Genomic DNA, 13,428 nt, shown 5'->3' with positions numbered 1-13,428 from the left:
CGCATTCGTTGCAAAAAGTTTCGGTTTTTGCCGTAAGGAATGCGTCTCTCGTAAAACTTGTATTACAACAACACGCGACTCTATGAAAGGCTAAAGTGTACAACGTATCTTGATTAGCAAACTAAATCGACGTCATAGAATTTAAATTCGTAATGTCATGCGACTTGGGTGTGCCAAGATGTGGAACGTGTAGGGCAGAAGCGAAGAACATTATTCACATTATTAGTCTCATCCATTTTTGAAAGCGTATCCTTTTTCCAGTACTTTTTGTGTACTGAACTTACTTTTGCTAGTCATGAATCACTGTGCAACTGGCTTTCGCCCACACTCTTATGTTACATAAATTACATTACTTCAAATGCAGGCTGAATTGTATGTGTGGAAAGAAAACGAAGTGGTCGATGGATTATCGAAACCTGTTCCGATAATAGCAATGAATCAAAAGGGGAAAAAAATCAATAAAAAAAAGACGTTCGGTACCACAGTAATTTCATTATTCTAATTTCTAGTTAGGATGAGAAGTCTGGGCTGAATGTAGAAATAATTATTGCACTAGTTCTTTTTATGTGTGCTTGTCTTTTGTGTTAACTTAGTAGTTTTAAATCTTCATATCTACAATTCTTGGCCAATCCCCCAGAGTGGGTATGAGCCATGTGTAGAGGAACATCATCATCATCATCATCTCGCATGACCTGCCTTACTTTGCGGGAGTAATTATGTTGGAAGTAAATAAACATGTGCTTGGAATCCAGCGCTAATGAATTGTTTTTGTATCGATTGGTGTAGTAAATCCCGCGCTAATTAAATGCAGCTCCACTACTGTGAAACCTGAAGAAGTGTGTAGCACTGGCACCCAGCGATTCCCGTTGGGCTGTTAGTCTCTGTCTAGAATGATCTCTCGCGCAGGAGTTCGTAACACCGGCGCCGGAGAAGCTCCGGTGGGAGGAGCAGCGCCTCTCTTTCGCAGCGCAGGTGTCAGCCGCATCTTTATGGAGTGTTTTTAGCGATTTTAAGTTAATTATTGCGATTACGTCTTGGGTATTTCTGTCAATTAAATTATTTTAGACCTTGTTCGTTTTTTTTCTAACCCGCAGGCCTGTATGAGCACTTGATTATGTCTGACTGAGCAAACGTATGTGGCAGACTTTATCCTTCCCCCTCCCCCCGTGCGCAGCACAACATTGCATAATGTAAAAGTTGACTTAATAAAATAAGACGGAAAGGCGGGCTAGTTGGTTTGGCTGCATATTATGGAAAATTTGCACACACCACACGAAGACACAAAGAAAAAGTTCACAAGGACCTGCGCCCTTGTGAACTTTTGCTTTGTGTCTTGTGTGGAGTGCGCAAATTTTCTCCAATGTTGACTTCTTGAGCTTTTCTGTTTACAGAAACCCCTCACAGTGTGGCCTCACGGTAAAATGTTCGCTCGGTCGCGCTGTGGATCTACTTGCGCAATAGAGGCCTATTTCTACCCTTCTCATAATTGTAAAGCTAGCTTTACTGCGATGCAAGATGCAGTTAGCCCATATCTAATGGCGTGAGACTCGGCTCTCCCGACATAAACGCGCATGATAGAAAAGATAACAGGTGGCACCATTAGTTTGGCGAATATGCAGCGCAGGGAAGCGCACTTGCAGATTATGAAAAGTGTATGTATATTGTACCACAGCCGCTACATTGTTTTTTTTTTTTTATGTAGCGGCCATGATTGTACACTATCGCAAGTCTCAACATCCAAAAAATAACCTCGCGCGCGATGACAAAAACATGGCAGACTGCCTCGAGCAGTGCCAGCACATGGAAGCGCAGGTTTGTACGTAGCTACCCTCCCCACTTTAGAAACCTACAGGAGAAAGTGCCGATTGTACACCCATAGCCACCGAAAAGCGGCAATTTAGAACAGGCAGCGCTCGACCGTGCGAACGTGGCAACGGGAGCGCCGACGACTGTGTACGGTCGACATCATCAGAGCAGATCGGCTGAGTGAGAGCGATCGATGTTCAGATGTGTCAGAGACACACGCTTCCACTGCACAAAGCTTGGCGCGCCGTATTTATAGAGCATACTGTTGGGCCACCATATCTCCCAAGTGGCGCTGAAATGGTTCTCGATAACTCTTTACAACTACTAATGTAACACCTTCTCTACTAACAGTTCTCTGCCAAGCTTCATTTTGTTCACTCCAGTGCCCCTAAATCGAACTGTAGCGTTCATATGACGAAAAAAAGTCTATTTTAAAAGATATAGACAACAAACCGTGTAGTTAACCTACTTTTGGCAAGGAGTATGAGAGAAATAACGCATTCGCTCTAAGCCAAGCACCTACCAATTCAAAATCGCAGCGGCGCTAGTTGTAATAATGCTAGTACAGAGTTCTGCCACTACAAAAATTTGACGTTACTTTTCATCTCACTCCATTCGTCCGTCTTTGTTGTTGGCTACGTCAAAATTCCGTCTGAAACAAAATTCAAGTGCTAAGCTCTTGTGATACCACGTTTTAAAAGAGAAAATACGCCATTGCCGTACTGTATTAGACATGTTCCTGCACAAAAGCGACGACTTTCTCCGTGGGCGACAAATGCGAATCTCAAAGGCCATACTTTTATTTGGCAACATTGTAAGGACGTTTTACATCGAGGCTACGCTGCGACAGTAACAACAAAGCTTCTAAAGCTGTTTCGTAAGTATATCCATTTCTTTAAAGTATATAAAGCAGCTTTCTTATTCCTACAGCGGCAATATAGCTCTTTTTGCCCGCCATGAGAGCCGAAAGTGACGTCATGAGCACCATCAGTATTTGTGATCTGCTAGAATTGTACACAAGCCAGAGCCAACGCCGGCCAGAGCCAAAAACGGTCGCGTTTCTTTCCTCCCGGTTGTGCTTGAGCCTGTAGTTTTTTCACCCCTGGAATCTTTCTTGTGCTGCGAGTGTTGCCCTCTGCGCTTTTACTGACCGGCCAGTGGTAAGTAGCGATGGAAAGAGCGTAGCATGTAGTCACGCTAGTAGACTTCCTTTCGTGCCTGACTGTGCACGAAGGGAACTCGCAATGACTTGTCGCCCTCGAAATACTCAAATGCAGCGTCATCATGGCACGGGGAACGAGCGCCGGGTTTGACCGTCACATCACAATCTTCTCTCCCGAAGGAAGGCTGTACCAAGTAGGTGAGTAGACGACCTCTCTGTTCTCAACCGATCCCATCGATAACCACGAACGCTACAGCAGTTTTTGCTTGTCCTGGAATTCCCTTCGAGCAGTGTGGCCTGGTTTGCGATTCTTACTCCCTAAAAATATTCACACACGTCTCTGCTTATCTTGTTGTCAAAACAGTAGCAGTCATCCATCATGCTTGCGCCTGTTTTCTTTGACACGCTGATACTTTGATACAATGAACACAATAACGCGCACAGTTTTCGTTACCTGAAAGTAACGTGCACGAGCATCAATAAAATACACGCAAGATAATGATGCTCATTCTATGGGGGGACAATGTATAGATGTTGTTCATCGTTTGGGATGAAATGCACATCGTACTGATCAGAGTGAAGATGAGGGGGCGGCATTGCTCGCCAGATTATGTGCTTTCGATGATGCCGCTGGAGCATTAGGACAACGTGTCTGTAACTGCACTGAGTGAGTTACACAAAATGAATCTCATTAGGGTTGCTAAGGTATGCGGCCCGGAGGCGGTGGTGCTAGCAGAGATTACTGCCCAGTGCTGTCAGATGCCCACAAGAAAATTCAGTTGCTCGATTCTCCAAAAATCAGTTGATTTCGCAAAAAGTCGGTAGATCAAGAAATATATATATACTTTTCATACTTTTCAATGTCATAAAAAACATTGGTTAGATAAGGATGTACTGTTTGTTTCAATGTAATGTAATGTGAGAGTTCAACAGGATCGTTGAGATGTCCAACTCAGAGGGTCTTTGAAACTGTTTTTTGGAATTATTTCAGTGGTCAGATTACAATTAGAGTAAATCAGTTTATGCAAAGTGCCCTTTATCAATGGACCTACGCGCGATTAGTCATATATCCTCCTCCCAGCCATGTGTGTTGGCAGGGGGGTGCAAAGAGTGCACTTGCCCGCCCCCCCTTTCTCTCAAGCCACACCAGCAATCCCCTTCTCCCTCAGTTGCGATGCAACATGGGTGCACCCCCATGGACTCCCTCATCACCACTGGCACAGTTAGAGGCAGAACTAAGCATGCTGAATGATGAGTGTTGATGTTGGAGAAGTGTGTCGTGTTCTATAAAGCGTGGAATCAACTGCGCTTGTTTGTCTCACTTCCTTCGTGTCTTGCCCCACTATACGACCAAGATGAACCCCTAACCAACTTGCCTAACTTTCTACGTTGCTTTCTGATTAACTGGATAAAAGATGGCGCATTTTCAAGCTGCAATTTACATTCATGCAGAGTATGCTTTCAAGGCCATCAACCAGGGGGCTCTTACATCCATCGGAGTCAAGGGTGTCGACACAGCCGTGGTGGTCACACAGAAGAAAGTGCCGGTGTGTTGCCTCACGATCCTTGCAGTGTGAATGGCCTCAGCATGGTGCCTTTCTTTTCGGAGTGCGTAGCACGTTAGGGGCCTGGCTTGTCGTCCATCGACTGTCTCATGTCACATGGTCACGCAGTGGTCAATACAGGACCAAAACAAGGCTAACAGTGCTCAAAACCAGTGCAAAATAAACTAACCAGGTCTAAAACAATATATACTACAAAAATAACCAAGAATTAATCGCAATAATTAACCTAAAATCGCGAAAAAACGCTTTGGGAGCACCCGGTTGATACTCATGCCGCGCAATAGAGGGCACCACCGTCTCGGCAAGCGCACGATTGCTGGGGAATCACTGGGTTGCCTGTGCTACGCAGTTCCTCAGGTTTCAAAGTAGCGGAGCTGCATTAAGCATAGGATTTAGAACACCTCCAAAGAACTACATTAGTGCTACATTAACCATAGAATTAGTGCTGGATTAGAGCAGAGTTACCGCGACATTAAGCGCTGGATTTCTTCTTCGCCAGGACAAGCTGCTGGAGCCGTCCAGCGTGACTCACCTGTACCAGCTGACTGAGGGCATCGGTTGTGTCATGACAGGAGTGGTGGGTGAGTCTAACGGGGTTCTGTTGTCAGTGACAGCACAGACTCCTATGCGAAGCACTCGCTGAAAGCCCATCCCTGATGCGACCTCCTGCACTGTAAAGGGTCGTCCACATCTAAAGTTAACACCTAATTAGTATTTGATACCTCATAAAAGCTTATGTGTAATACATATTTAGTAAAATTATTGTTGTGCTTATGGACACCATGATTAGACGTCATATAAAGGACATTTCCCTCGTGAAGTGCAATAAACGTTCTAGTTTTTCCACCTTGAATACTAATAAGGTCATTGTCCCTTCCACATAGAATTTGCATAAATGCTCTATCCAATGCGCTTACTCATTTTGGTGATGTCATGCACTTCTCGAGTGTTTCAGATAGCTGACTTCTCATACAGGCACACAGTTGTGTCGCTGGTTTAGGTTGGAAACTTGTCCTGGTAAATTTCATCAGGGACTCTGTCCTTGCTCAGCCAGAGGCAGTGTTTTAGGTATTCACGGTAAAAGCAGCGCAAAAAGACTGCAACATGAGAAGAACAACAACACAGGACAGGCGCCGACCTGTGTCTTTAGGCACGTGGATCAAAGATCTTGTGAAATCATAGAAGCTTTTCACATTAAGAACAACCATGATCTTTGCGTTTCTGCCTCATCCATCTATCTCCATGATTGGGAATTCAGCCTCCTTGAAAAATGTGACAAATATCAGTAACGTGATAGTGTGTACGCAGTCGAACCACTTGTATTTATTCCTTTTTTTGTGTGAAAAAAAAAAAAAATCGGCACCTGTCCTGTGTTGCTCTTCTTCTCGTGTCACTCTCTTGTTGCGCTGCCTTTACAATCAATGTCAACCAACTAGCTCAATTTTGTGCCCTCTTGTTTTAGGTAGTAACGAACATTTAACTCTCAATATGCGTGGTACTTACATTAGCTGAGAAAAAGTATTTATGGATCGAGCGGAAACCAGCTAGTGCAGCTGTCTTTCACAGATGAAGGGCAGATGCAACACGGTCCTGTGGGTGGAGTTGACATTTTTGCCTAGGTTGTAACCGAGTATAGTCAGGCTGATGATGATGATGTGTTCTTGCCAGTGACGTTGTGTTCCACGTGTTGAGTGTCTGACTCCATGTTGCGCAGCCGACGGCCAGTCCCAAGTGCAGCGAGCCCGCTACGAGGCAGCCAACTGGAAACACAAGTATGGCTATCCGATCCCGGTCGAGATGCTGTGTCGCCGCGTGGCCGACATTTCTCAGGTGTACACGCAAAACGCTGAAATGAGGCCCCTCGGCTGCAGTGAGTACCCGTCGCAGTGGCTGTGTGGTGCACGTACTTATGGCCAGCCTCGTCATTGCAGGTATGATGCTGATTGCCTACGATCCCGAGCATGGGCCGCAGCTCTACAAGGCAGATCCGGCAGGATACTACTGCGGTTACCGGGCCACTAGTGTTGGCGTCAAGCAGACGGAAGCCAACAGCTACCTCGAGAAGAAGTTCAAGAAACGCCAAGACTACAACTCCAGCGAGACCATACAGGTGAGAGCCCTCCTCCGCTGCGCACTTGTGCTAGTTTGTGTGGGCTTTAACATTTTTTTGCAGTAGGATCATGCCGAGTACGGGCAATCGCTTGTGATTGTGCGCTATATGCCTTTTCAACTACCGAGATGTCTTCCCTTAAAAGAGTGCATCGCTTAGAGGGGTCAGTGTCGCGTTGGCACTGGTCATTGGCACCTGCACATCTGCCCTGTAAATATGCAACCTAGTTAGTTGTGGTAATGTCACCTCATATTAAAAGGAAGTTCACAATGTTTGGATTCATTTTTAAATGAGGTACAAAAAACGACACGTCAGATAAAGTATCGCATAGATTGCTTTCCAAATGTGCATGAGCTTTTTTTTTTCTGGAATTTGTTGTAACGAAGTACTAGTTTTGCATGCCATCATCATACTAATGTGCTGCTGGTGATTGAAATTACAACCATGCAGTCACAGACAAAAGATTTTCCTGTTAGAAACTGTTCGAGTTAGAGCATTACGCCAGTTTCACACTCTCATCGACGCAAACTCGGTGCACCACCGCTATACTGGTACGTAATGTTGACCGGCGCAAAACGTAAGGCAGCTGCTTTTGACAGGCCAAGCTGCCGACATTTACAGATATCTGTTGGCAGTTTGCAGTGTGTTTGCAGATACTATGGTAACAGGGGTGAGACAGCTGCGCATATTGCGCATTTTTTATACGATTCCGTTTTCCTGCGCCAAGCTGCTCCAAAAGCATAAAAATTGCAAAAATTGCGCTGAACTGCGCCGAAACGGCCCCACAATCAAGAATTTTCAAGCCCGCGTCACTTTCAGCGTGGGAAAACGTAACTTTAGAAGCAGCGCCAGGGATACGTTCGCAGAACACGTTAACGCGCCCAAGCATGTCCTTCTACGCACCTTTGTAATAGAGGCTTCCCTAGTGCTGTGATAATCGCCTCTGAGCAGTTGTAAATATGTGTCGTGTCCGAGCGGTAACGACGTACTGTCCAAGGGGTAAGGTTTCTCGGCGCTCGCGACGCATTTTTGAAGGCGGTCCCTCACGAGGTGGCAGCGAACGGTGGCGCAGCGCGCTTTTGTTATCACCTATTAAAAGCGTGCGGTACACTTGACGCTACGCCACCGCGCAGCCGAGCAGATAGCTGAAGGCGCTTTATTTTAGGCAGTTTTCGAATAGCGTACGCTAAGTTAGTGTTAGCGTTTGCGGCCCGCTATTTCCGTCACTTAACGGGAGCCCGAAAGCGGTTAGCGTACGACGCATGCGCAGTTGTGCGAAAAGCCAACGCAAAGCTTTGCGTACGCTATTCGAAAGCTTCCTGAGGGTTCGCCCTTCAGGGAGGGCAAATATTAATCGCAGCGCCCCTCCTTCCGATTAAGTCAAAGTATGGGCGGTATCGACTTTGCCCCCCCCCCCCTCGTGCGCACGCCTATGGGGGTGGTCATACTGGCGCGTTCGTCGGTGGCCATACTGCTTTTGTTCTTTCCTGACGTTACGCGCGAAGGCGTCGCCGCAATCGCGTGCTAGTCGGAATCATTCATTGACCGTTCAAAGACGTACTGCTATGTGACTATACAATTCTTGTGCAGTCAGTTTTTATTGCTATAGCAATTATATGGACAGTCTCGAGGGGTTCTTGCCGTCGCCGTCATGTCCTTCCGGTATGAAGTCCAAATTGATAAGATCCCCCCGCGAATTGTATGTTATACAGCGGGTAAAAGCACGTGAGCAGAGGCGACGTACGCGGCCGAAGCAAACGAGCCGGCCCATTGCCGTCGCTCGGAGGCTGCATGCGATAACATCACCACGCTTGGAAGGCCTGCCGTTGAAGCAGACAGGAAATGCCCCGCCCCTTTATAACAAGCCTTAAAAGACACGAAGACGCGAGGGGGGGGGGGGTGGAGTGTCGCGCGAGGAGCAACTTCGAACTTTGCGCGGTCGCGATCACTGGCGCGCGCGCGCGCGCTATCTCGAAAGCCATCACAGCGGGATTTTTTTTTATTATTTGAGAAGTGTGATGTTTTTTCTTTTCCTATTTTCAAATGTAAAGTGAACCTACTTGGAAAAACTTTTTTTTATCTATTTCATATGTTGTTACCAGGGTTATATAAATTGCGTGGTTTGTAAAAAGGTAGTGTAGTTCATACCTGGCAATAATCTGTTAAAAAAAGCTTTCTCCAAAGGCTCTTTGAATGTTATGTGTATTCTAAGCCGATTAAAATATGTGCTTGTTCCTCCAAGTTACTACAAATTTGTTTTTTCAAGCTCCAAAAACGACATAATAAATGCCGCTAACTGCTCCCAAACAAGGTTCTCCTGCTCCTAAATTGAAATTTTGCTGCTCCCAAAACTGCTCCCAAACCGATTTCAGCCGTCTCACCCCTGTGGTAAGCAACAACGTGACTGGATGATGGGTGTGAGAGTTAAGGCAAAGCGGGCCGGGCCAATGCAGTGAGAACCATATTAGCTAGCTGTTGCACATTGCTGTGAAACTGAAGAAAAGATTATGGCAAGCAATTGAAAATTGCCAACTTATATTCCCTTCTTCATTATATGCACTGACTGATGTTCACCTCTCCATTCACCTGAAGCAATCTATTATGTCATGGTAGTGTTTCGATAGCCTAGCCACTGCCCAGAACAGAAGTGAGCTTTTATTTTTCAAGAGTCCCATTGTGACATGACTTCAGTCAGTGGCACTAGGCATCTGTCTCGCACAAACGCAAAACTTAAAGCTGCAATGCGAGAAATTCCAGAGTACAACTAGCATTCTTTTCTTCTCGATGACTGTGCCTTACTTAAAAACGAGTCTGAGCACGTTTTCCAGACGACTCCATATGTACAGTACGGCCCACTGTTAAAGGGAACACTCGAATGAGCAACTTTCATTTTGTTGGCCACCTAATGGCTATTGGATGCGCAAAGATTGTTCATGCATGTTACTCATCTATCATAAGGGTTCGGAAGTGCCAACCGCCAGTAGCGTTATGCAGATTTAAGCCGCTATGCTATTGCGGGAGAGCGAAATCCGGACCTACCCGAAACGCAAGTGTTCCATTTAACAGTGGACCCGTCCGTACTTGGCATCTACACCAACTCGCATGACTTCATTGCGTTTGCCGTGGAGATAGGCAAGAACATTTACATGATGTGAAAAAAATTCAGCCAGTTCCACGTTGTGAAACGGCAAAGCTGTAAGGGCGCGAGTAGATGTCATTGGCTAGCTAGCAAGATCACGTGCATCATCTTGAGCGCCCCTAGCGGTGAGGCAAGTAACCTGCCCCTGTGTGACACCGGACTGGCATGCAGACGGCGCAGGCTCGACTTAGAACAGCTCCGCTGTTAAAGACACTGTTGGCGCTTTGGCACCGTTATGACGTGCTGTTGTAGAAGCAATTCCTTTTTACAGCAGAGCTGTTATGCTCGAGGTTTGCCATGTGTCGTAGATGGAAAATTATCATCATCATGAACCGGTACGCACCCTCTTCTACTTCGCCCCCAGAACACGTGCACCGCTCTGTCCAGCGTGGGATGCAATAACTCTCATGGCAAGAGACTGAGTACAGAGAGAGAGAATTTATTGGCAACGCGAGATTTGAACCCGCATACCGACGATCCGAAGGAGAGTTTCGTAACCACTCGGCTATCCAGGCGCACTGGCAGAGCATAGCATAGCCTTGTATAGTATAGTACAGCTAGGGGGTGGGAATGGGAGGTGAGGGAGAGGAGGAGGGGAGAGATTAACGCTTAGCATTGAAAGAGAAATACACTCAAAACTCGATACAACAAACACGGATATAACGATTTATCGGTTATAACGAAGTAAATGAACAATAGTGTTGAGAGATAGTGTTACAAATAAACGTTTATAACGAATTTTCGGATATAACAAAGTTATTTTCATGGCAGATGTGACTGTAAGGTTTAAGTGTAGAGAGCGAATCACAGAAAGAGAGAAAGAAATAGAGAAGGATATACAATGGAAGAGGAAGCGAGAGATAGAGAGAAAAAGAAAGGGAAGAAATAGAGAGAGAAAGAAAGAAAAGACCAGCTATTTGCCCACCAGCTCTGCTGTGAGCCAGCCTTGCCCGAGTTAGTGCAAGCGGAGCTAATTTTTAAAGACGATAGTCTTTCTTGGGGAACTTAAACGCAGAAATTTTGGTCTGTCTTTCTGTCTTTCTGTTTGTCGGCACGTCCCTCGATTCAGCCACTCGGCCAAAGTTGAACCACTTGCCCAAGGGCCAGCCGTCTTGAACTGGTACAGCTGTTCATACTTGTGAACGTTGTCGATCAAAAAGTAAATATCATGCATATCTGAGGTGCAACATCCCTAGGTAAGTATTAGGTGGCGTGTTCCTTTAATAGAAAATGCATACATACGTAATTTTAAGGACCCTAGTTCCTTAAGCTGCGCTGAAAATGCATAAGAATGGAAGCTTGAGCGAGTTGGTATGCGCTCATCTTTGTTGAAACAGCGCTCACTAGACGACGACAAAGTAAAAGAAGGCACAGGACAGGCGCTGCCTATCGTGTGCCTTCTTTTACTTCGTCGTCGTCTAGTGAGCGCTGTTTCAACAAAGCTGAAAATGCGACTGCGCTGAAATTTGCCTTCCTCCGTGCCTTTCGCACGAGCTCATTGTTGTGTTTCGGTTTCGGTTCTGTATTGCACTGTACGAATGCCATGGGTTGGTGTTGAAAAACTTTAGTTTTGAGAAGGCCAAGAAGGTGAAAAAAATATTTAAAAAATGAAAAAGCAGCGTTGTGAGCGGCCTTCAGGCTGCCGGTTGTGGGCGCCGCTCTGGCGTTCCTGTTTTACTCAGGCGACGTGTAAATAAAAGAGTGTGTGGAGAGTACTCATTGAGTGCGGACGTTTCTCTGCTTCAACGCTTCGCGCCAAACCGCGTTTTCGGGCTGGCTGGCCGGGCTGGCGTCCCCGCCGGTCGCGTTGGTCACCGCCTGCCTGCTGCTGCGCCGGGACTACCAGCACGCAACACAGCACTCATGTTTCCCGACGTATTGCCAGATGGCGTCCATATCTCACACAGCGCCTCTTCTATCGTCTTTACACGACATTTGCAGCGAAGCACGCAGATACGCGGCCAATTTTTTTTTGGCAAGCGTGCATGAAAGCCTTGCATCACTTCCTTTTTTTGCAGCTTGCCCTGAGTGCCCTGTCGAGCGTTCTGTCGGCCGATCTGAAGCCATCCGAGCTGGAGGTGGGCGTGGTGTCCAAGGAGAACCCAAAATTCCGCGTGCTCACCGAGCAAGAGGTGGACGCACACCTGATCGCCATTGCCGAGAGGGAGTGAAGAGTTTCAATAAAAAAAAGATGTCCAGTTCATTAAACCTTGTTTTTTCTTTTAACAGCAGAGCTGTTTAAGCTCGGCAAACCGCCAGTTCGCATTAGTGAGAACAATCATCGCCATGCCAGCATGTGCTCTCTTCGTCCTCCTCTTCTTTGCTACCCTGGTGTGCCGATTTGTCCGGCGTGGGATGCAATAACTTGAATTGGCAAGAGAAGGAGTACAGAGAGAGAGAGAGAGTGAAATAGAAAGGAAAGAGACGGGAAAAGATAGAAAGACAGAGAAAGAACTAGACAGAGAGAGAAAGAAAAATAGAAACAGAGACAAAAAGAGAAAAGCACAGAGAAAAAGGAACAAGGAAGGGCGTCCAGCTCTGCCGTTTGCTGCAGCCTTGCACAACTAGTGCAAGCTTCGCCAATCTTTTTATTCAGTCATTAGAATGAAGTACGCTTGGGACCTTAGGCCTACACTTAGGCTTGGAAATGCAGTGGCGTTCAACGATTTTCACATGCGCAACTCGATGCAGCCATACAACTGATGTAATAAGTAGCGAAAATTGACTGTGCTCTTTAGAGGCCTAGTCGTAATCTGCTGCCACCACATGATGAAACGAGCTCACCATTTTATTTTTTTAAAAATGAAAGGCTATGCTGAGACCAGAAACAAGAATTTGTTGACATGATGCGATGAGAATTTCCAGCAGGTGTTGATACTGTACATTCATATGCTTTTGACACTTATGCACCAAAAGCACTTCTGCCTGGTAATATGCACCCAGTCCAGTCTTGCCAGTGGAACTGATACGGTTGCAGTCTTTCCAAAGACCAGAAAACAGTATTCTTTCAAAGGTACACAGCTTCGCACATTAAATCACAGCAAAAGCGGAGAGATGGTTTCTGCAAGACTTGTAAGAAATGGGGTTCTACTTATTTACAACAGCAAAAATAAGACAAGAGTGTAAAAATTTGACTTTTCACACTTTTGTATCAACCCGTGTATCGTAGTACCACTGAGGAAGAAACACCATTGTGAAAGTCTACTTTGCAAATAGAACACATTATACTCAGTTACAGCCTAAGCAAAAATGCAAGCTCCTGCCACAAAACTACAGCGCACCTGTTCATCACCTGTGAAAGACAGTCATCTCACTGGTTTCTGCTTGAAACCGAAGTACTTTTTTCTTGGCTAGTATAAATATTGTACACCCGCCCACAAAAGTTTACTGAACGTGGGCTCCACTGAAAATGCGAATTTCTGCTCTGTTAGCGCACGACGCTTCTAATCTAGCAGGTCGATGCATAGTTTGCAATGCCAACTGCAGGCTGGAACATCTATTTGGTGGCTATGTTCTCAGACAAAGCGGGAATATAGCTTTCTTGGAAATTTCGCGTTCCGCAAACTTTTGGGTGGGGGGTACAGTCGTGCTCGATATGACTTGCAACACAGGAGCGTGTGGCCTCACAAGCTTTAAGATCACCCAT

At 46.0% G+C, this 13,428-nt stretch overlaps 1 protein-coding gene across 1 annotated transcript; it reads left to right on the top strand.

The window, feature by feature from the left end:
* Positions 1-2,828: 2,828 nt before the first annotated feature.
* On the top strand, positions 2,829-11,990 carry LOC119374799 (proteasome subunit alpha type-6). The gene is made up of 7 exons (XM_037644980.2): positions 2,829-2,966; positions 3,084-3,166; positions 4,421-4,515; positions 5,033-5,114; positions 6,248-6,403; positions 6,465-6,643; positions 11,801-11,990. Exons 2-7 carry the CDS (start codon positions 3,091-3,093, stop codon positions 11,951-11,953), a joined length of 741 nt encoding a protein of 246 aa, XP_037500908.1. The 5' UTR covers positions 2,829-2,966; positions 3,084-3,090; the 3' UTR covers positions 11,954-11,990.
* The last annotated feature ends 1,438 nt before the right edge of the window (positions 11,991-13,428 follow it).

The sequence above is a fragment of the Rhipicephalus sanguineus genome, chromosome 11, assembly GCF_013339695.2.
Source record: "Rhipicephalus sanguineus isolate Rsan-2018 chromosome 11, BIME_Rsan_1.4, whole genome shotgun sequence".
NCBI classification, from domain to species: Eukaryota; Metazoa; Arthropoda; class Arachnida; order Ixodida; family Ixodidae; genus Rhipicephalus; species Rhipicephalus sanguineus.
This window is presented reverse-complemented; position numbering and strand designations above follow the sequence as displayed.